The 22537-nt window shown below is 38.3% G+C and overlaps 3 protein-coding genes across 9 annotated transcripts in view; 1 reads left to right on the top strand and 2 right to left on the bottom strand.

Annotated features, from left to right (window-relative positions):
- Window positions 1-323, bottom strand: part of SPAG9 (sperm associated antigen 9) — a 71357-nt gene extending 71034 nt beyond the window's left edge. The window contains exon 1 of the mRNA XM_062010824.1: window positions 251-323. The gene's annotated coding sequence lies outside the window, so the exon portion shown is untranslated. The remainder of the gene's footprint in view (window positions 1-250) is intronic.
- Window positions 324-1047: 724 nt separating this feature from the next.
- LOC104551645 (nucleoside diphosphate kinase) lies at window positions 1048-3751 on the top strand. Its single transcript, XM_062010828.1, has 5 exons — window positions 1048-1154; window positions 1528-1660; window positions 2247-2348; window positions 2996-3108; window positions 3506-3751. The coding sequence occupies exons 2-5, from the start codon at window positions 1532-1534 to the stop codon at window positions 3621-3623; spliced, it is 462 nt and encodes a 153-aa protein (XP_061866812.1). The 5' UTR covers window positions 1048-1154; window positions 1528-1531; the 3' UTR covers window positions 3624-3751.
- Window positions 3752-4397: 646 nt separating this feature from the next.
- MBTD1 (mbt domain containing 1) overlaps window positions 4398-22537 on the bottom strand; it is a 29932-nt gene continuing 11792 nt past the window's right edge. For all 7 annotated transcript variants that reach the window (XM_062010610.1, XM_062010609.1, XM_062010603.1 and 4 more), the window contains 11 exons: window positions 18513-18630; window positions 17747-17881; window positions 17174-17262; window positions 15669-15903; window positions 14391-14446; window positions 14013-14117; window positions 13115-13262; window positions 10483-10565; window positions 9964-10198; window positions 9228-9305; window positions 4398-8394 (listed from right to left, as the gene is read on the bottom strand). In XM_062010610.1, the coding sequence (XP_061866594.1) occupies window positions 8276-8394; window positions 9228-9305; window positions 9964-10198; window positions 10483-10565; window positions 13115-13262; window positions 14013-14117; window positions 14391-14446; window positions 15669-15903; window positions 17174-17262; window positions 17747-17881; window positions 18513-18630 (1401 nt within the window). In that variant the 3' untranslated portion in view covers window positions 4398-8275. The remainder of the gene's footprint in view (window positions 8395-9227; window positions 9306-9963; window positions 10199-10482; window positions 10566-13114; window positions 13263-14012; window positions 14118-14390; window positions 14447-15668; window positions 15904-17173; window positions 17263-17746; window positions 17882-18512; window positions 18631-22537) is intronic.

Raw genomic sequence — 22537 nt, 5'->3', positions numbered from 1 at the left:
TCAGAACTGTCTTAAACGTTGGGTTTTTAAAATTTTATTTAATCCTCTAAAGAAATACAGTCATAGTAATGTTAAATGTCTTTCAGTAGAAGGATCTGCTTCTATCAGAGAAAGCTGTTTGTTCCCTAACAAACTAACAAACATTCCCTATGGAACTGTAGGTGAGGTTGTGAGCTTCTCTTCTGAAAATATTCAGTGTTATAGAAGACAAACAATTAAGCTGTTAAAGAAAAAGGAGCATTTAACAAACCTGTGAACAAGATGAGTAGTCTCCAGTTCCATTTTTGCTTGAAGGATTACTTGAGGTTTCTTTTTCTTGACTTGCTTACTACAAAACAGAGAGATTTGGGTTATCTGGAGTTGTGGAGGTTGTCAGAAAGGTACTGATTAGTATTTCTGGTATGCTGAGACTGAGAGGAGGAGGTGGAGGTCAGCCATTGCTCACAGAATTCTGCACATCAGAGATGCCCAAGTGAGCATGTCCCAGTTTCACTAATTCTAAGTGGCCTGTCAATAAGAAACTGCATGAATTCTGTAAAGGGTATTTCATTAGGTTGTAGCCAAGTGGATGCTCGTCTCTCAAGTTACCAGTAACAGGCCAAGAGGAAATGGCCTCAAGTTGCCTCGGGAGAGGTTTAGTTTGGAGCTGAGGAAGAACTTTTTCCCTGAGAGAGTTTTCAGCCCCTGTGCCAGGCTGCCCAGGGAGTCCCTGGAGCTATTGCAAAGCCGTGGAGCTCAGGTCCCGAGAGCTGTGGATTAGCGGTTGGACCTAATGATCTTAAAGGTCTTTTCCGAGCAAAGCGATTCAATGTTTCTCACCCTGCGAGGCGGTTTTCGGGGCGGTGAAGGCGGCAGGTGTCGCGGCCGCTCGGCAGGGCCGGGCCGGCTGCCAGGCGCGGCGAGGGCTCGGGCGCAGCCGTGAGGGCAGAGGGCAGCGGCCAGCGCCCGCCGGGTCCCGGCAGCAGCGTCCCGCGGCCGGAGCGCGGGCTGGCGCCCAAGCGAGCCCCCAGCCCCGCCAGGCCCGCCTCCAAGCGCCGCAAGCCGGGCGGCTCCGCCTCTCCGCAGGGCGGGGGATCCGGTCACCGCCTGCCTCCTCCTCCCCTTTCTTCGGCGGCTGCGGTGCGGGTGGCAGCGGCTGCGGGAGCTCCGGAGAGGTGAGGCGAGGGCAGGTTACCCGTTACCCCTCTCTCCCCCGCTGCGTGAGGGGAGGCCGAGGGCGCGCGGGCTGCGCCAAGGGCGGGCGCGCCATGGCGGACGGGCCGGCTCGGCGCCGGGCGCGGCAGCGGCCTGCGGGCCTCAGCTGGGCGAGCGGCGAGGGGAGGGCGGCAGCGGGGCCCCGCGGGCTGAGGCGGCACACGGCGGGCTCGGGGCCGGCACACGGCGAGCCCGGGGCCGGCACACGGCGGGCCCGGCGCCACGTGGGCCCGGGTGGGGCGGGCCGGACGCCGCCGCCATGGTGCAGCGGCCGCCGACCTTGAGGCAGCGGCGGGGCCGTGCCTGAGCCGTGCGCGTTCCTGTGCCCCGCAGCGCGATGGCGGCCAACTGCGAGCGCACCTTCATCGCCATCAAGCCCGATGGCGTCCAGCGAGGGCTGGTGGGAAAGATCATCAAGCGGTTCGAGCAGAAAGGCTTCCGCCTGGTGGCCATGAAGTTCGTGCACGTAAGTCTCAGCGCCCCGGGAATCGCCCTTTCACCGGCCCTGACCTAAAGGCTTCTCCTCACCTGCCAGAATATATTCAACGTGTCTGTTTTCCTCCGCCTCTTCTCCTGCATCAGGCGGGAATCTGATGCGGAATCTGTCCAATAGCTAGAAGGACAGGATCACACCTCAGGCCAAGCTTGGTGTCAAACACAGGCATTTGATTGAGCCCGTTTCCTAAAGAAACGCACTTTGCTTGGATGGTTTAATTCAGCCTCGTTGAGAAAGTTGAAATGACCTTGACTGGAAGGTTGTATCGAGTAACATCATTCTCTGCTTATTGCTGAGGACAACTGTAACACAAAGGAATAATTTAGGCAACTTCCAACACAGACACTATTCCAAAGGAAGATGGTGTGTCATGTGGTCTTTCAATTTCACCTTAGGAACTTCAGTTGAAACCCATAATAGCATTACAGCAGCCCTTGATAATATTATCAATGACTGGTGCACTCTAGCCACTAATCCTCTAGTCTTACAGTAGCAACTCCTGTTGTGGTATGGTAATTTGAAAGTGATGTGTGATGTCATATCTGTCCTTCTAAAGGCCTCTGAAGACCTTCTCAAACAACATTACATTGACCTGAAAGATCGACCATTCTATCCCAGTTTGGTTAAATACATGAACTCTGGACCTATTGTGGCCATGGTAAGGGGCTTGCCTTTATTTAAAGAGTACTTTGGTGCATGTATTTGTATTGTTTTATAAATCCTGTGAAATAGTCAGAGATACTATTAAGGCTACACTTTTCCAAGCTGCCCAGCCTGAGAAAGACAGTATAAAATGGTATTAAAATGCTTATCCTGTAATAAGCAAAATTCCCAAAAGCCAAACTTCTGCACCAAAATAAACATTAGTTTGGGGTAAAAAGGGTCAGAGCTGTCTCACAGAAACCCCTCCTCTGTGCCCTTTCTTTCTGTATTCCCCCAAAACACTATAATAGGCTAGGTAGCATCTCCTTATGTTTTGACTGTGCAGCTGAGTGGGAGGACCTGCAGTGCATCAGGCTGCCCTTAGCCTGTCACAACAGAAAGGTTTTGAAGTTGCCCTGTACATCAGCTAATGCTGAGGGTTGGTAAAGCATCTCCTTCTCTGCAATGACAAAGCTGGTAATTCTTTTTATAATCACTCTTAGTTATGTTTCCCCCCCACCCTACTCTTCGTTCCAGGTCTGAGACAGAATCTAGGCTGGATTAAATTTTTTTTAGTGGTGGAGCCCTTGTTTCTCTGCAAAGCATGTTATTAGCAAAGATTCATCTATCTTATGTTCTGTATGCATGTCTCTTTTCTTTAAGGTATGGGAAGGTCTCAACGTTGTTAAAACTGGGAGAGTAATGCTGGGAGAGACAAATCCAGCAGACTCTAAGCCTGGTACCATCCGTGGTGACTTCTGCATTCAAGTTGGAAGGTTTGTGCTCAGTTTATCAAGTGCGATTGAAAGCTAATCTTTTAATCTAGAAATTCAAAATGGTTGGTAGATTATCCTAGTCTGATGGTGTTTTACTTGCAGGTCACAATCCATAACTGCTGCTTAAGAAAATGGCTTGGTACAAACCTGACTTGTTTTCAGATACAGCTCCTCATCAGAGCTTCATGTAAGATCAGTCAGCAGCAGTGGTGGTTGTAGTAAAGTAGCCCTAGTTCCCCTGCTAGGCTTAACTAGCTCTTCTACAGGCGGCATTAAGAGTACTCTGAAACAGCAGTTGTGCAGCTCTAGATGCTTCATCTGAGTGATTGCATATGGAGAACTGTAAGGTTGGGTAAAGCATTTTTTTTTATACAGGACACTCTGTTTCCTTCCACAGAAACATCATCCACGGCAGCGACTCTGTGGAAAGTGCCCAGAAGGAGATCAACCTGTGGTTCAAACCTGCGGAGCTCATTGACTACAAATCCTGTGAACATGATTGGATCTACGAGTGAAAGGAGTTTCCACAACAAATTGTGCCTTCTGAACATGTCATCTCATTCCAGCTATTGACCTGGGAGCAACTACCACCACGGTTATCGTAGTCATTGTCAGCAGTTTCAAATAAATAGATATGAACTAATTTGTTGTGCTGTGTTCACTATAAAAACAAGACTACTGGGTTTAAATATTCGCTAAGTCATTTTACTCAGTTGAATATTTCTCTCTTGCAGGGGGAAAAAGGAACACAGTATTGCCTACACACATCAGAGTAACAATGTAGTGACTTTTTGGTTGCAAAGTTACTTTGAAGGCTGCTGAAATATGTTACAGTTGCAGCACAAAGCCACCTTGCAGGAGAGTTTGGAGTTTCGCGGGGAACTAGATGATCTTTCAAGGTCCCTTCCACCCTCTACCATTCTATGATAAGTGAGCTCTTTCCAACACCAGAACCAAGTCGAAGTGGAATACCACCTGTGACTAAAATCTCCCTACACAATTGGTAATTGTGGTTGGTTAATACCAACTGTGAAAGATGAGACTCGAGTCCAAACCTTGCTCTCATATTAAATGCTTATTTAATGCCACCTCCTCACATACAATACCTTACCTTGTGCTCACAGCTTCTCTGCTTTATCTGTGCTCAGGCCAACATATTCTGTTACTCCAAACATCCATGGTCTTAGAAAGTGATTTTGATCTGCAATCCCTTAAAGAAGCTGGGATGGATTTATGTCTGTGCCCAGGAGTGCCTTTTAAACAAAGCAATCACTCTTTCAGAAAAAAAAGACTTTTTATCATTTTATTTTGTGTAAAAAAGGCAAATTTAGTGAATTATTTTCATCTTGTACACAAAGTTATAATTTTAATGCTTTTCACATCCATGCTGAAAATCTGCAGTCTCGTAAAAATGAAAGGAACATTGACTTCTCCAAAAGCATTTTCTTTTCACTTAGTTATGTACATTTCGTGAGAAAGCTTTAAATGCTCTCTCATTGACCACACAAATTACCAAGAAAATAAAAGATTAAATTTGTACAGATATTGATCTATATATCAAATACATACAGAAATGATGTAAAAACCCTATTAGTTTAATCTTGATTCCCGCCCCAACGTTCTCCCAGGGGCCGAAGTTGATGCCTTTTTTTGTATAAATGGCTGTGGCTTTTTGTTTTAAATATGAAAATCAAAAGGAAGAAAAAATTCAGTTGAAATCACAGTTTGTTTTAAAATCCCTTCCCAATAAAGGATTGTTACCAAATATATTAGCACCATCGTACAAATATTGACGGGAGAGGGTATTCACATCACATGAAACAACAATAAAAAACAAACAAACACTAAAACCCGTGTTAGTATCCGTAGAACAAGGAATTGATAACTGCTTTAGCTTTCCTCAAATGCAGCAAGGAAAAGGTTAAGGAGTTGTATTGAAAATAACATCAAAATCAAAAGATCAGCAGAAAGATCTGGAGCAATAAAAGAAGAGTAGCTGCAAAGTAAGGTATGTCACTTGCACTACCTCATGGTTATAAAAACCTGCTACGCCAAATACTGAAAATCATCTGACCCCATTGATTTCAGATGTCTGACACTGCTGCTCTTTTAGCCAAGTACCACGGAGGAACATGAAGATCAAAATACCCAGAGCCATGTTACTAAGAAAAACCTTAAATACAGTGAAGCCCATATTGGAGACACCACAGCCCAGAGGCAGCCTGCTCTTTGGAGACCACTCTGAAAACCTGGCAGAACATTGCTCAGGTTTTCCTATAGCCTTTCCTAAGCAAGGCACGTCAGTTGGCTCCTTCTGTGGTTTGCTTGGGACAGATTTCACTGTACTTGGCAATTACACATTTTAGTTATATTTTGAATTTAGTAACACATGAGAAATTTCATCCAGCTCCTCCTGAGGTCACACGTATGTGAGAACACGTCAACTTACATACTTTAGTGTTTAATGAACAACATGCCTATTTTTAAGGACACTAAGACTGACAGACTTCAAATCCCCTTCTTACATTTCTCCAACACAGGAGGTGTGTTCAACTAAAGGGCTCACTTTCCTTCTTGACATTTGAAGACTACGACTCAGAAGTCAGGTATGAGCCTGGGCAATACACAGAAGCCCAAGGTTTGTCTCATGGCAATATACCTTGTTCATTACTAGCCCAAGATTTCACATTCTGAAATATAAATTAATGCAACAGTTTTTCTGCTCAAATCAGAAGCTCTTGATGAGATAAGAAAGTCAGATTGTGCCAATCTTCTTCTAGCTGACTGGGGCAATCTGCAAGTTGTCACATTAATGGAAAATAAAAGTACAGTGAAGTACTTACCAAACCAAACCAATGCTGCAGAGCTGGATTATACAGCAGGTTAATTTGACAACACAGAACAAAACTAATCAAGGTTCAAAGTGTCATTACAAGAGTCTCCAATCCTACTCCTCGAATCTAGTCTGTCCAAAAGAAACGTCATGGGTAGGTCAGAGTCTGAGAAAATGTATTTGAAGTCTACCAAGGCTGACAAAGTCCTTTGTATGGCTATTGTAGAGAGCTAAAATGTCTTCACCACCTGAAGTTACAGATACTTATGACATGATAACCAGATTCTGTGACTAAACAAAGCTGTTGTTAAAAAGGGGGTCATTACTTAAGAAATTTTACCAGTAAGGAAGAAAAGAATTCCAGACATTCCTACACTATACAGGACACTTTAACTTCCAGTAGTAAATACAAAACTTTACATCATTAACCCCTCTTGCATAGAATGAGGTAAACCTGTGCATATTACCAATACTATGTACCCAAAGTTAGAGCAAGATTTTAGAAAAGAATCAAATTGCTGGTTTTCAACTTTCTATGCACTTCTTTTTTTAAACTCAAGCAACAATACACAAATATGGTCTCCTGGGGCTCTCTGGGTTGACAACCTTAAAGCATGTCTTAGACTGTAGGAACACAGATGTTAATCATTTTGATTAATTTTTTTTAAGCCCTAATTTATGGTCAAGAGTCAGATGATCACTGTACTGCTCTGAAGGGGACCTGCTAAGACCCAGAAGCACTTATAGAACATATGCAGTTAATTCCTGAGAGTTTACTTTATGAACCTTACTGGTAAAAGCTAAAGCTCTTGATGCACATTTTCCAGTCACAGCTCTGCAGGGCTGATGAACCACTGTACTAACCAACTCCATGACTGAGATCACTTACAAAAGTCTACAGAGGTTGAAAAATATGGAAAGAAAATCCAAATTATTACAAATTAAAGCTAAAATACTTGATATTCTACTGGTAGTTATTTTAACCCTTTTACACAACTTTTGATGTTAAAGAAATTTGGACAGTTAAGCAAATGGGGCTAATGGGATACTCTAAGGGTGGCAAAAGGATTCCAGGCAATAAACAAATCCAGTTTATGAATTACGTACTAGACAGTATATGACATACACTGATAGAGTCTCAACTTCCATATTACACTATTGCAGCAAGAACAGAATTTTGCAGGCTGTGCAGAACTGAACTCCTTTTTGTCATCCACAATGTATGGCTCCTTTTAGCTCACCTGAAACCAAGTGGAACATTGGTTTTGAACGTCCACAAATAAATATTTAAGATGGTAAGGAAGCATCTAGGTATTTCTGAATGGAAAAAGAATTAGAAGAATGCTCAGAAATTCCTTTCCATTACTAAGGGAGGCCTGAGTTACTGTCTTAAGTTTCTTCTTTAGTCTAAATTCATAGATAAAACTCATCTTACAAACACAGGAATTCTCCAAAGTTCCAGTTTGGCATAGGGCTCTGTAAACATTAGCAGAAGCATTCCAAGACTACAGACGTTCATAGACAGACAAGAGCTTTGTAGTACCAATCCAATGCCCATGGCAGTCGTTGGAGACAAGGCTAGTGATACTAATGGGCACTGAATCAGACCCTAAGGAGCTTTTGCTTTAAAAAAAAACACAACAGAACAACTTAGATTAAAAAAAAAAAGTATTTGAAACAAAATAAAAACATCTTGAAAAGTTAAAACCTTCCTCAGGCGATGGCTCCGTTGCAATTAGGGCTACTCATTGAGTAGAGCTTTACAGAACTACCTTCCATGTACAATTGATGCCTCTAAATTAGGGCTTAAATATCTTATTTTCACCATTAAAAAAACAAAACAAAACAAAACCAGAGGCGTGACCAGTGCAGTTCACAAGAGTCTACAAGTCTCCCAACTTGTACCAAAAAGGTTCATTTGTTATGACAGTTCATTTGTACTTGCAACTATATCTTCCTCCAACCGCTTCCCATGATCATGCTAATTAAACTTTAATCTTACCAAAAAATTAGAATTTCAGTTCTTGTTAACAATGCACAATAAATCTGAACTTGAAAATATTACAAAATTCTTTCAAAAGCTTCAAATACAACACAAAAGTGTCCATTTTTGTTTTTTTGTTTTTTTAATAAATTGAAAAATCTTTTTCACTAAAATAGTTTCCCCACCCTTCCAAAAATTTCTCAGCTGAGTCTAACTCATCTACAGTTAGCAAAGTGCCCCAGGTACAGTTGTCTGAACTGCACCATCCAAGTGGGAACAAAATCAGTCTGTCTTGGAGAAAGGCTCTTTTCCCGTCACCAATACTCTGCCCCTCACTTTTCTGAGTTGCCTTAAGGTTCTTGTTTGATGTAGTAACTGGCAGATCCGTTGCTTTCCTGATCAGATGCTCCTTGAAGGAAGTTATACTCTTCTCCATCTATCAACTCCTCCTTCAGCTGCAATGAAGTCACTAAAACCAAAAGATGAATGTTAAAGGTGCACAAAATACAAGTAAGCACAATTTTTCTTTAAATATACTTAATACAATTTACAGTGGGAATAGACCCCAGGCTTCTGATTTTTTTAAATTTTGCATTTTAGTGATTTTCATTTCAGAGTTTCTTACAAGAAGCAGATGCTTTCTGACTGTAAACTGAATTTTAGTTTATGCTCTAGTATTAACATCTGAACAAATGACTTACAATAAGATAATCTCTACAGACTTTTCTCAATAATTTAGTATTTTAAACCACTGGTTTAAAGGTGGTAACTGAACATGTTAATGTAGCTAAGAACAACATCTATTTTACTGTTTACTCTCTTGTTTACTTCCTATTTAGTCTTTACACAAGTACAAATAAGATTGTTCATTTTAAAAAGGAACATCTAGACAGTAATTTAAGTTTCCTACATCTTATTCTTTCTGCTCAGAGTAACTTGATTCTTATTCCTACACCTGTGTTACGAAGGGCAGAATTAAAACTGGGTTAATTGAAACCAGAGTACTTTGCACGAGGCAGTATACCTACATAGTCAATATATTCTTGAACCAAAGTCACATGCAAGTACCAAAAATACTCAGCTGTCCACCTACAAGTCACACAGATTATTAGCAACATCAACCCTGTTGCAACTTATAAGAAGATGGTTATTCTCAATGAAAAAGTTCCTGTTATGGAATACCGCACCTTTAAGCATAACACCTGTTTACACACAAACATTTCCCAATAGAATGGGGACTCGGGGAGAGACCACAAACATTTTAGACAACAGGAAAAGTGTAAACACTGCTTGGTCACCCACTTTTCTTATGTCCTTTGTACTGCTGTGATTTAGCTTTTTTCTTCTGTTTTGATGAACTTGACTGGCTATCTCTTGATGCTGCAAAAGTTAATAATTCAAAATTAAAGTTCAGTATTTTTGAAAAACGCTTCAGAAAGTGTCAAAGCTGCTACACAGTTACAGAATTTCTCCTCAGTAATTGAAGGTAGAATACCTTTATTGTGGGAAAAGCCTTTCATTAAACTACTAACAGTAACTACTATTATCCTCTGTTATTATAGTTCACAATATACAGTTACCAATTATTATCGTATAAATTGACCTGACAGGACAAGTCTTGAGGCACTAAAAATAATCCTCTCACAGAAACAGTTCTGCATATTAATGGCTATGGACATGCCGAGTTCCCTCAAATTTGTTAGGTAAAGCATATGTATTTGCAATCTTAAAGCTATATCAATTCTCAGTGATATTATCCATGACTGAGTGGTTACTCAAGTAACAGGCCTTTTTCCCTTGATAAAAGAAGTATCTTTTGGCATTAAAAGATCAGTAAGTAGCTACAGAAATGTCCAGAAGTACTTGAAAAGTCAAGGTGGAAGAGATTAAAGCTGTGTACTTCTACACAAACGCAACAATTGGTTCTCCTTGTGTTATGCCTGGTGACCTAACTTGGAAAGGATGAAGTTAGGAAAATCATCACTCAGGAAGAAGGACCAGCAGGCAACTGTTACACTACTTACAAACCAGAACTTACATTGTGGTGCTGGAGGCTGTAGTTGATATCCAGTTAGCTGACACCATCCTACTGGATAGAGGTCTGGGGACTCGCAATCCACCCACTGATCATATTCATCTTCCCACCCATCAAAGTGTATCCTCAAAAGACGATGGATAATGCGAGTTACTGTGGCCACACATACCAAGCGAGGTTCCATCAGATCTACAGCTTCCAGTTTCATTCCAACATGAAACCCATGGTTTGGAACTTCCTGCAAAAGCCATGGAAAACAAGCATAATATTGAAATAAGTATTCAATCAACTGAATGTAGGAAAATACCAAGTTCTGTTTATGAAGTTTCATGTACTTCTGTAGTTATTTAACATTTCAGAAACATTCAAGCTCAATATCCTCAAATGGTTCTCATTTCTAAGTCTCTGTTGTCTCAGTTTTTCAAAGTTGTACTTAATGAAATAGGTCAATCCCATGGACTACTCAGACACAAGTCTAAAAAAACCATAACAGTTTAAATACACACATATAATGTTTATTACCTTATTGAAGAGCTTTACAGGTGCCGCTATTGAGTCAGTTTCCCTGAGGTAGTCAAACCATTTAAAAGGGAGTTTTGCATAACCTGTGAATTTTAAGTGACATCATGTTCAAACATCAGCTGCAAACTTCATGCATAAGAAAAACAGCTAAAATAGTATATTCACACACTGTTTTGGCTAAAAAGACAACAAAGAAGCAAAACATTAACATCAGAAACTTCCACTCTCTGAGCTTTGGTCTAAGGGATAAGACAGTCACCTGGACATTGCCCATTTCAACAAACAAGATGAATGAACCTCTGGATAATATAGAAAGTGTCATTTAAGATTAATCATTCATACTCGAAGCTTCCTGTCCACGTAGATCCTTGATCTTTACAATGCCCCACACAAATGACCCAGAACAAATCATGTAATTAAGAACATCCAGTGTCTTTCCTGGGGGGGAAAGAGCTTCACTATTGTAGGATAGAAATGGAAATGGTAAGAATAAGCATAGATATTTTAAAACTTAAATGAGGGTAAAAATAGCAAAAATGTGAAAAATTATAGGATTGTTTTTTTTCAATTTAAAAAGCTATCATAAAGGGAAGAAAATAATCTCTCAAATATATTTAGGTTTTGTTCATCTACTGAATACACAAATCATGCAGGATTATTTTTTACTTTGGGCAACTTCTGCAACTGGTTAAACCAAGAATTCTCAAGTTTTAGCTGAAGCAGTAATAGCTTGAAAGACATCTTTGTAGCAGTATGTAGTGTTGGAGATTCTGAAAAGATGCAGTGTAGTGGGCATGGCATAGAGAGCTATGGGAATCAGCTAGGTCTCATCTAAGTGGCGGTAGAAAACTCCCACCAACTCACAGCTCAGTACTGAGGGGCCAGACTCATCAGGTAGCTAAGATTCATGGCCCAAAATGCAATTCCACTCTTGAAAGTGTCTAAGCATCTGCATTTTCTACTGATTTCACCAAAAGATCAAGATGTTTGGAAGCAATCAGTTTGTAAATGTGAAGTCCAATGATTTCACAGCAACTTAGTTATCCACACTGCTAAATGTACTTTAGAAAACAGTGTTCATATGTTAGGTAGGTAATATCTGAACAGATATCATGAACAGATGCAGCTGGATACTTAGTAATTAATAAGGATCATAACATATTAGTGTTGTGTATTAATGCTTTTCTTCTTAATGTGCAGTTCCTCTGGTTAGACCAACACATTTGTATGCAAGTCCTTTCGTTAACTTCTCACCACACACACAAGACACATGGTCCTTGTTAGAGGAGGCACAACTAAGAACCTGCCCATTTTCAAGTCCACTATTTGGAAAGCAAAAGAAAGCTCTCATAAGACCTAGGAAACTTTGATTACACTGATCTTATTAAATATGTCCTGTATTTAACTCCTCTCAATTCCTCTTTCAAATAACTTTTAGGTTGCATGTGTGATTTATAATTGCCTCTCTGAATGATAAAGCACTGTTATGGAAAACTGCAATAAAAGGGAAAGCATACATGTACATAAAGAATGAGGTCGCCACAATACAAGAGACACAATAATATTAAAAATGTGTTAACAACAAAATTCACATGCTATTGTGTAAGTAGTGTTTTTGAAGAGGAACAGTTTCATCATAGAAAGGAGGGTTTTTTTTCCTATTCTATATCATCAGTTTAATGTATTTATTTCTAAATTGATTGATATATATTGATTTTTCCTACTGCAAGAGACTCTTGCACCACATACTCCTATGGGGTGATTATGCCCATGAATTTTTAGGCAATAAATTCACTATGTGAGCTGACTGACAAATAATAGTAAATCTGGCCAACTGCACTTTCCACATACTCTAAGATGAAATTCATTAGTGTACAATAATGAAAATGGTATGAAATTATTTTCTTCATGTTGCATTGCACTGCCTTTGTAGTTAATACCTAGAAAAACAATTCAATAAAGACAAGTAGAAGTTGGCAGGAATGAGAATGGAGAAAGAAATCCACAGAAACCCATTGCTTTCTGCTGTTACACAGCTAGTTACAATCCTCTTTATAAACTGCTAGACCAGGACAATAAAATAGAAAAAATGAAGGTAAGAGTCTATGATTCTATGATAAGAGTCTTCTGTAGACAGCTTTTTCTCACAGAAGGGATTATGCAGCACACAGATCCAATGGCTTCCTTGAAGCTCAGTTCTGTGCATTATTCTTAACAAAATTAACTGGTATAGTTGCACATCAGACTAGAGATTCTTCACAGTGCTCATCAACCCTCTGGATGGGCAGGACTTCCCAAGCAATGCTATTTTCTGAACAGTCCTAGTGACTAGCATATTTCCTATTGACTTAATGGATATACTGTTCAACTAGTGGCTATCCTCAATTTCTAACAGGAAAAGTAAATTATTCTAGCCAGAAAATCCGACACTCAATTTGACTTTTTAGTAAACGTAAAGTTTGCTGTCTCTGTTTTACATTACTTTGAAGTTATGCCGTTGTATTTGTTTCAGACTTGAGGAAAGTCCTGAAAAGTGACATAAATTTGACCGAGTTAAGAAACAAAGCATATGGCACATATAATATCACTGAAAAATATTGAAAGTAAAATGTGGTCAGAATGCTATATGTACCTCTGGGTGGAGTTAGTTCAATCATGTTAATTTCACAGAAACCAACAGGGAAAATAGAAGGGGAAGTGGCATGGTAACAAAACCAATCAGACCCATCTGCTGCTTCTGAGCCATCAATCCCAATCATAAGATAGCCATCTGCTAAAACCTTTGTAAAGAAAAACAAAATTTGACATTAAATACCTTTCACTGTGTGATAAGGCTAGAAAGAAAGCATGCCATGTTTCAGAAGAGTGAAAAGTAACTCAATAACAATGGAATCACACTTAGAAGGACATTTACATGTAACAAAACAAAAACCCCCAAATCATACCTTTCTCCAAGACTCTGTGTGCTATTGTCAAATGTACCTTTGGTAACTGCAAAGTTTTGAGAGATTAATATTTCCTTTTTCTGATCTCTATCTTTCTCATGAACATCACTTCTACTCTGCACACCATTAGTAAGAAAAAAAGACTCATAACCACACTCCTCATGGTAAGGTTGTGCAATTCTGCTAAGCTACTTGATATTTTCTTCCTCTTTTAAAACAGTTTTCAGACGGATGGGCTCTCTTTCAATCAAGCTAGGATAGAAGTACATCCTTAAAATTTCTTCACGGACTTCCACAAGCAAGCAAGATGAGGGTCCTTTTTGAACAGTTGCAAAACACTTGGTATAATTAGCAGAAGACTGTCCTGCAAATTAATCTCACAAATACATTATATTCTAATTAAGAGGTAAAGTTGCATTTCTAGAGATTAACAATTAATTTATGTGAATATTTACTTTCAGTATAAACATTTACATAAACATTCACTGTGAATAAATTGTTCTTGAGCTTTTTGTTTCAAATTTGAATAAAAATGAGTGAAAAAAAGGATTCCTATCTACCTTCCAAAAACACATGTTTTCTTACCTTTCTAATAGTTGCCACACATATTGCAGAAAGGTTTAAGGGGTCTATAGCTTCCAATTTCATTCCTTCTTTAAACCACTCTCCAGCTGCATCAACCTCTTTTACCTAAAGAACAGCACCAGAAGTTCAGAATTTAAGAAGCCTGGAACAAAATATAACCCCACACTGCCAAAACAACAGACTGAAATATCTGCTCTATCATCTCTGCTTATATCAAAGAGGCCAAATTAGGTAAATGATTGAACAAAAAAAATGATGTAATGCTTGTGCTGGGCGTATTTCCAGGATTTAAGTAATTTCAGGTCTGTTTTACACGCACACAAGGAACTAAATTTCCTCAATCTACTCTGAGAAAAGGGTTCCTGGGAGCAAACTCACCTTCATAAATAAATGTGGGGGTGCATCAAAATGTCCCTCCTGTTTCTTTGTAATATCTACAAGGAATAATAAGCACATATGATTCAGAAGTTCTGTTACCAGAGCAGACATATGTTTCTCTGAGTATGTTAAGACACTCATGTGAGAGGCCCACAGTTTTTAGTAATGCTACCATAAAAATCCAAGGGATGTGATCCATCTATTTTCCTTGTTGACTTCCACCTGAAAGAACTCTTTTAACAGCATCTCATTTATGACAGAAAAAAGATTCAAGACCATTTGATTATCACAAAACTGAAACAAACATACATAGAAGCTTTTGAAAAAACAAGTCAAGTAAACTGCTTTGCACTGACAGAAAATTATATTTATGTATTCGATATAATTCTATATAATCTCTTCACATACAAGTCCACACAGCTGGTTGTAGCCAACTGTCAAATATTACTACCCAAGGGGAATCCCTGGAACTCTGTTAGAGATATTATTATACATAGGAAGCAGCACCACTAGTGATTTCTCTAACTATCCTTGTTTATAAACACTTTCAGTGAAAGCTTATGGGCTAGGAAAGCTGAAGCTTTTCTGAAAGGATGCCTTAGGAATGTTCTAGTGAAATTCTGTTCCTGACAAGTGACACAAGCTCAGTGGAGCAGTGAAATATTAAAAAACAGACAATTTTGTTTTAAAATCTTAAACAGTTCTAATTACAAGTATTTTTGTATTAGATGGTATATGAAAGTTCTTGTTACCTACGTCACCAAATCTTCATCCTCTTTGTCCATCTCCTAAAACAAGTAAATCTTACAAGTAAAAAAACCCATATCAATATCTAAAAAGATACCTTTCCATGTTGTATTATACCAATGAGACAAATGTTAAGAAACTGTGTTTGTGGAGCAGGACTGTGTAATTCCAGGTATCAGCATAAAAAATAATGAAGTTAACTATGCTTAAATATTACAGTTCAAAGTCCTCCTGCCTAGACAATTTGTTAATCACTGTTTAATGTTGAATCTTTCAAGATATTGACATACTACAAATCAACCTAAAATTTATTTTGGCTTTTACAATGCTGCAAAATACACTAATTATACTTTTAACTGAAACTCCAGAATGTCATGTAATTGATAAAACCCCAGGGCTGCATTAAAGAAGTTTTAAAACAATCATTATTCAAGCTAGTTTATTACTTTTACTATTTCTATTAATTGTAAGTCAGATTTATCTAAGCCAAATACTGCCCACAAAGACGCTTCTAAAACACAAGTGGCTTACCAGATCTTTTGAATCTGTGTCCTATACTTCGAGACCAACCAATATGATGAATGAGTGGACTGTACATATGGCACCAGAAGTCGTCAGTTTTGTCTTCACTTTCTTCATACACCAATCTTAACCGTCCCCCAATGACACTCTCTACAACTGCTACCCTTGTCCGACAAAGGTGAGTTTTGTCAACCACTTCAACTCTCATGGAAGTTTTGAATGGATACTGCATACTCTCAGAGACCTTAAAGTAAGAGGAAGAAAACATTCTGTAAGAACATAACTGTGTCTTTCTTTTGTCATCTGTCTTCCGCATAGCACAGTATCAATGCACTTTGCATTTAATTCAAGTATTGGTTAATCAACCTGCAAAAGTGCCAGAAAGTATTTCTCTCAAAAGTCATTGTACATGGTGAAATGTTTCAGAAAACTAAGTAGAGGAGACCCTACAACGCTTGTTATCAAGTACAGCCCCTAACACAACTCTCATAGGTTACAGGAATATTTCATTGACTTTACGAAAGGTTATTCAGCTGTAAACAACAGATAAAATTACCTTGATAAACCATTTCAAAGACATACAAGATTTCTTTGTTTTGTCATTACTCAAAGTATAACACTTAAAGAAGTAGTTATCTTTTTATAAAAGGCATGGAAAACAAGTCTTCAGTGTCATTAAAGCTGGCCACTCACAAACATTTCTTCATAACATACCAAAACCCAAAGGAAGACAATGGAAATACATGTTCATATGTCTTCTGACAATACATTGGTTAAACAACAACAACAATCAGCATCTGTCTCTTGCCATTCCCATTACCAGCTCCCCAAAGTATTGAGACCTTGTCAATTTCATTTTGATTCCAAATGACCCAAATTGAAAAAGAGATTAATGACTGCAGAAAGGTTGTTTTGTGTTTAACTATTACATACACTACAAGACAACAAATAAGTCTCATATACTCCTACTAAAAGCTATGTACTACCTCACAAAATGAGCACATAAAGTTATAGCACACTATACAGGCAGCTGCCACACTTACATATGGCTTCAAGACAGCAAAAATAATGTAGTCCAGAGCACATAAAAACACTAACACTTAAAAGTATACACTTATTGCATCTAGGTATGTGCTATATTAACACTTTTTGTTTGTTCAGTTTCTTGAAATAGTACATGATAAAAATAATCCCTAAATTAGAAAAAGCATGTTTAATTTTTCTTATGTATCACAGGGTAGCTTGTTAACACTTTTTCTTTTTAATTGGTTATAATAGATCAATTTGTAAAGAAAATGACTTTCTACTAGAGGAAACAATTTTCCAAATACATACTGAGAAACATGGACATAAATGGAGAATAGAGATTCCAAGGAAGACTTTATTTAAGGGAAGAAACTACTGTATCTTTTTCACCATAGAAGGAGCTAATGTGCCATTGTAAAATACTTCAGTTCTTCACATTGTGCTGCAATTTTGTTTATAGTACATCATTGATATTGCATCAGCCTTACCTTCTGAGAAAAGTCAGGAGGAAGTGTTTTGGCACCAGTAAGTCGTTTCACTAGAAAAGCTTTCCAGTTTGTGTATTTGTGTTGGATGGCTGTTGCAAATGAAGGGGAAAAAATAAGCCACTGATTTTTAATTGTGTCCATTAGAGACAATATTAGAGTCTGGAATATGTAAAGAAGAAATCCCAGATGACTGTTAAAAAGCCTGGATGACAATAATGACAAAAATCTCTTTAGAGAATGAATGCTACCCAAGGTTAAGTTTATGGGTATGTCAGGGCAAAGAATTTAATAACCCAATATAAATAAAATCAGTCCATGTTCACATGACTGATTAGCTAACTGCTTCCACCTCCACCTTAAAAACTAAGTCACATCAGATGGGCTACTCCAAGAAACACTTTCAGCATCAATCAAGACCTTATTTTTCCAGAAGTTAAAATGATTTATTCATAAATGTTGCAAGAGTTGCTACAGTAAAAAAAAACAGCCAACTTTGACATCTGGACCATGAGCAAATTTAAGTTTCATCAAGAAAGACTTTTATACCAATCAGTACAGCTACTATTTACATACTTCGAGGAGGGACTAGCGGCTTCCCGCTGGTTGCACACCAACCAACTGGGTGGATGTCAGACCCACAAATGTTGCACCAGAAGTCAAGACTTGAATCATTTTCAAAGCCTTCATATCTTAGCAGTGCATTGTAGCCTGAAAAAAACCAATCCCATTAAAAAAAGAATTCAACATTATAAACTTTGTATTAATATCTCTTTCCCGAGGATAACACATATTACATTGGATTTTCTAGTCTATAACTTTAAATAGAATCTTATTCTTATGGCACATTTCTGTATGCAATTCATGTGCAGAATGCATTACTCCAATAAGCATGTGTGTGCTATCATTTAAGTAAAATACTAAAATTCTTTAACTACAAACCTTCAGAAGTTTTATGTAGGAAGACAAAAGAAAAGCAAAGCAGATACGATTGTTAACTAATAGCTTAGCTATGGGATCTTGAAGTTTTAACTTTTAACCATGAAAAGTCATTCAAATAATAAAGCTTACTTGCTAGCTATCACACAATTTTCTTCTCATTCTGCACTGCTCAGATTGCACTTTGAGTCAGTATAAAAACCTGACTCTAACAGGCTTTCTCAAACGTCACCGAAGCCACTGTAGAACAGGGTAGCAAACTGATTGTGCTAAAACTTACTGATGTAGCTCTGTCAACCTAACCAGTGTTGTCACACTGACCAAATGACCATTGACAATTTTATTAGCTCCCTTCATGCAGTGAATTTGATTATGTTAATAATTTCAACTAAAATATGCTTACCTGCTAATTTTATAATTCCAGCTATCCAGAAGACTTTGGTAGGTAGGCTGCAGTCAGTGTTTGGAACCTCCACTCGCACTCCTTCTGAGATATCACCCCAGCACATCCCCATAGGTGCCTATCATTCAAGGTAGTAGTGAAAAAGTCATCAATTCACCACATGAAAATCATAATTTTTGTTACATCAGTGTTTTACAAGCAAGTTAAAAAGACAATACAATCAATATACATACTCTCAGAGGAAAAGACTTTCATATCACCTGCAAGGGATCATTCCACCAATCAAACAAAAAGAACAGAAGGCTGAGTGGCACCTTTTTAATGAGTGACAAAGGTAGATTTCCCACACACTGTCCTGAAGGTTTAGATCATAGTGTTAGTAACAAAAAGAAGTGTAAGCCTGATGAACTACTAAGGATCTGTGGAAACTGAGGAAAAAAATTACATTTACTTTGCTATCTAAAGAAGAATGTTTTCTTGAACAGAGCATCACGAAAAGGTAAGTCCGAGATAGTACAGTAGAAATACCAGAAATACACAGTGATGAAGAATCTCAAATCTTAGAAGTTACACAACTGAAGTTACAGTGGTAACAAAGTAGAAAATGACCCAGTCTACATTAAATCTGAGACCACCAAGAAGGGAAAGATTAAGATTTGGGGTATTTTAGAACAAACAGTGTTCTGAGAATAATAAATCCTTATCAGTTCAGAGAATATCCAGATCCTTCAGGGACAATTGAAGTGATCCTCTGGTTGTGTACTGTTGTGAGCAGAAAGTATTCTAAAGCTGAGTCTCATTTAAAAAGCTCTTTATAAACACAAAGAACTTAGCCACTCAATGCAAATTGCCTCCAACTTCACAGAACTTTGTCTGAAAGCCCCAAGGGAGGAAATCTGGATGAATCCCGAATGACTGGAAATCACAGTACTCGAATTTTGGTGACAATCAGTAATAGCCTAATAGCAGCACTAAAAGACAAACTTATCTTTGAGACAAGGAGACACCCTTCACTAACAGAAATACCTGAGGGTAGGCATGCAAAACTTAATACTAGTTTTAACTATTAAGGCAAAAAATAAGTTACTGTAAGTATGCCAGTTTCTTATTCTTGAAGCCTGGTCTCTTCATGTTCTGCTATATCCCATCTACACCAGTTTAGACTGCAGAGCTCTCTTCTGCCATCTGGCAGACAGAGAGGAAAAAAAAACATCTGAAAGATGATGGCTTATTTGCACACACAAAATATGCAAATAAAACTTAAGTCCTATGACATATTCACTATCATCTCTAAATTGACATCTGTAGCTTTTGGAATTGAATTAAGGAAATAATCTTTTCCAAATAAATCTTTAAGTAAATCTTGTTGCTTTGTAGAGATACAGACGAGGCTAAGCAATCAAAAATTGCAGTGCTGAATAATTCCATAATCCAGCTGCACTTAATTGAAATGTATTTTACTGCCTGCTCATCTATTCAATTGATTTGGAGAGAAAAGGACATTGAAACACTTCTCACACAAACCAGTAAAGGAAATGTTTCATTTTTATTTCTAGAACGTGGATTGGTATAGAGGGAAATAGCAGAAAGTTAAATTTGTCCTTGTCTGTGAAAATATTGGTTCTGCTAGTTCTCCTACACCAATCCATATGGCTCACCCTTTAGAAGAAGGAAGCCATCCCTCTGTAGCATCACTACTGAAATGCCAGATACCATTACTGTCCTGAAGTGATGGTTTACAGCATACCTGATATATCTTTTCCTTTTTCACTCACTAAGAATATTATTTAGGGAGGAAGACTGGATAAACCAGGGCTGTAAGAGCCTTCTTCCTCCACATCTTCTTTGCCTCTGTCTGATTAACCAATCAATGTTTGCACAGCGCTCTGAAAAACTCAAAGCACTACGTAAGTGCTAAATCTTATTCATCTGCTGTCTGGAAGGGTAACTCTGAAGGCTGGATTGGCATAGTGTGAACTAGCAGAACCATAATTTACAGGTAAGAACAAATTTACCTTTCAGACTCATGATGAAGAGATCCACTTCATGTTACTCCCAAACAAGGAAGATGTAGTTCATGGTTTCCTGCTCCGGGAGATGACCTGGGAGGGTTTATCTGTGAGCAGCAGCTGCCTTCTCTGCAAGGTAAGTTGCGATCAGGAAGGTCCTGTTCGACAGGAACACCTAAAGGCTAAGTATCCTCACGTGCCTCGCTGAACAAAGACCTTGTGGCTCTCACAGCTTTTAAAAGCTTTTGGATGGCACCAACTTCGCCACGATTTCAGACTTGAAACTTGAATTAGAATTTTAAAGGCAAAGTGATGTTTCAAGTTCCTGAAGCATAAGAACACTATGCTGAAAGCTTGTGTGTGAACGAGACTCCCAGAAAACGTAATGCCAGAGGACAAAGCATAAAATGATCTAAAATACATCCGTCCAAAGCGAACCACTGCCACCTAGTGTGCCATCCTGGAAATGCTCTCAGAGCAAATGTAATGTACTCACAAAAAACCCCAAAAGAGAATGAAAGTATTCCAGCTCAAAATAAAATTCAACTGGAATAAAGAGTGAAAAAACCCTTATCTTCAGGGAATGTGCACCTCAGTAGTAGAATGGGAAAGAATAATTAATATTAATTGTGCATTAAGTAGTACTGATAAGAGACTCAAAGCACTGTAGTTGCTTTCATTTCTAGGAGTGGGTTGAGCTACTAAAAGCAAATACACAAAAATGTAAAAACTGTTTAGAAGAAGGTGAGATTGGAATGCAAGTTCGCAATACATTGTATGTTACTAAGCTTTAACACAGTACTAAAAACACCAGTTGAGAGTTCTCCTCCTTGCATCACACTCTTGTGTGTCCGAATAAAGCAATTTTACAAAACAAAACCACCCAAAAGGTCACAAACTGTAGCTCTGGCTTTAACACATCCTTCATAAACGAAAAACTAAAGCAACTTCTCTAAGTTTACTGAACTATGGAGTGGTCATAGTTTTACTATTGCTAGTGAATGACACTAGTGTTACTTAACATGGAAGTCTGAAAGGAAGGTAAAAGGTAAGTACAAAAGCCATATTAAGGGCATCAAAAGACTGACATTATTTCTTCTCATACAGAGAACTTCAAGACTTAAATATGTTTGTTCCAAAATATAACTTTTTCATTAAAGAGGAAAGAACTTCCCAGATAAAAGAAGTGATCTCAGAAAATCTAAGAGACATGAAATACTGAAGTATGCCACGTTATTTAAAAACATCCCAAACAAATAAGCTAAATCCTGCCTCTTATAATTACCTTACAATTCCCCTTGATCCCCATGACCCCTATCAAATAGCCATACAACTTACACCCTGTATAGTCGGATACATATTTTATCTAATAACAAATTTAAGGGTAGATGTGTCATGATTTTGCTGTAAATTCAAAGCTTTAGTTTTGAACAGCATCTGCTATATTTATGTTCAATCTCACAGACACATACACACAGAATCCATAATATGGATGGCAAACAAACATCAACTAAAGTACGAACTCCTATGAAGCAAAGCAATGTAGCACACAGAAAACATAGCAATAATCTTGCCAGGCAGACAAAAAGAGTTTTTTTTTTCCTTTTAATAATCAACAGAGAGTAGGGGGAGAGAGAAAAGGATCCAAGAAGAGAGTACTAATACATTTTCAGATTCTGAACGGCTTAAATAATGTATTTTTTGAGGAAATATTGACAGTAAAACTAAATACAAATCACAATGTTTTAACACTAACTAACGTCCATCAAAGAAGTGTAACTCTCCAAAGGATAATGTAGGAGTTGCATTTCACTTGTACATAAAAGGAAAACTGGGACAGAAAAGGAACAATATTCAGGCTTAGCAGAACTGTTGTCATGTAGCCTGCAAAAATATTCAAGGTAAAATATGAACATCAGTATTGTATCCGTTCACATTATTGGTGTGCCCTTCAATTTAATGAAGTAATAACAAATGAAGATACAAGTCCTTTTAATATGGAACGTTACAGCATGA

Source organism: Colius striatus, chromosome 18 (assembly GCF_028858725.1).
Source record: "Colius striatus isolate bColStr4 chromosome 18, bColStr4.1.hap1, whole genome shotgun sequence".
Classification (NCBI taxonomy): Eukaryota; Metazoa; Chordata; class Aves; order Coliiformes; family Coliidae; genus Colius; species Colius striatus.
The sequence above is the reverse complement of the archived record's forward strand: the minus strand, read 5'-3'. Positions and strand labels throughout refer to the sequence as shown.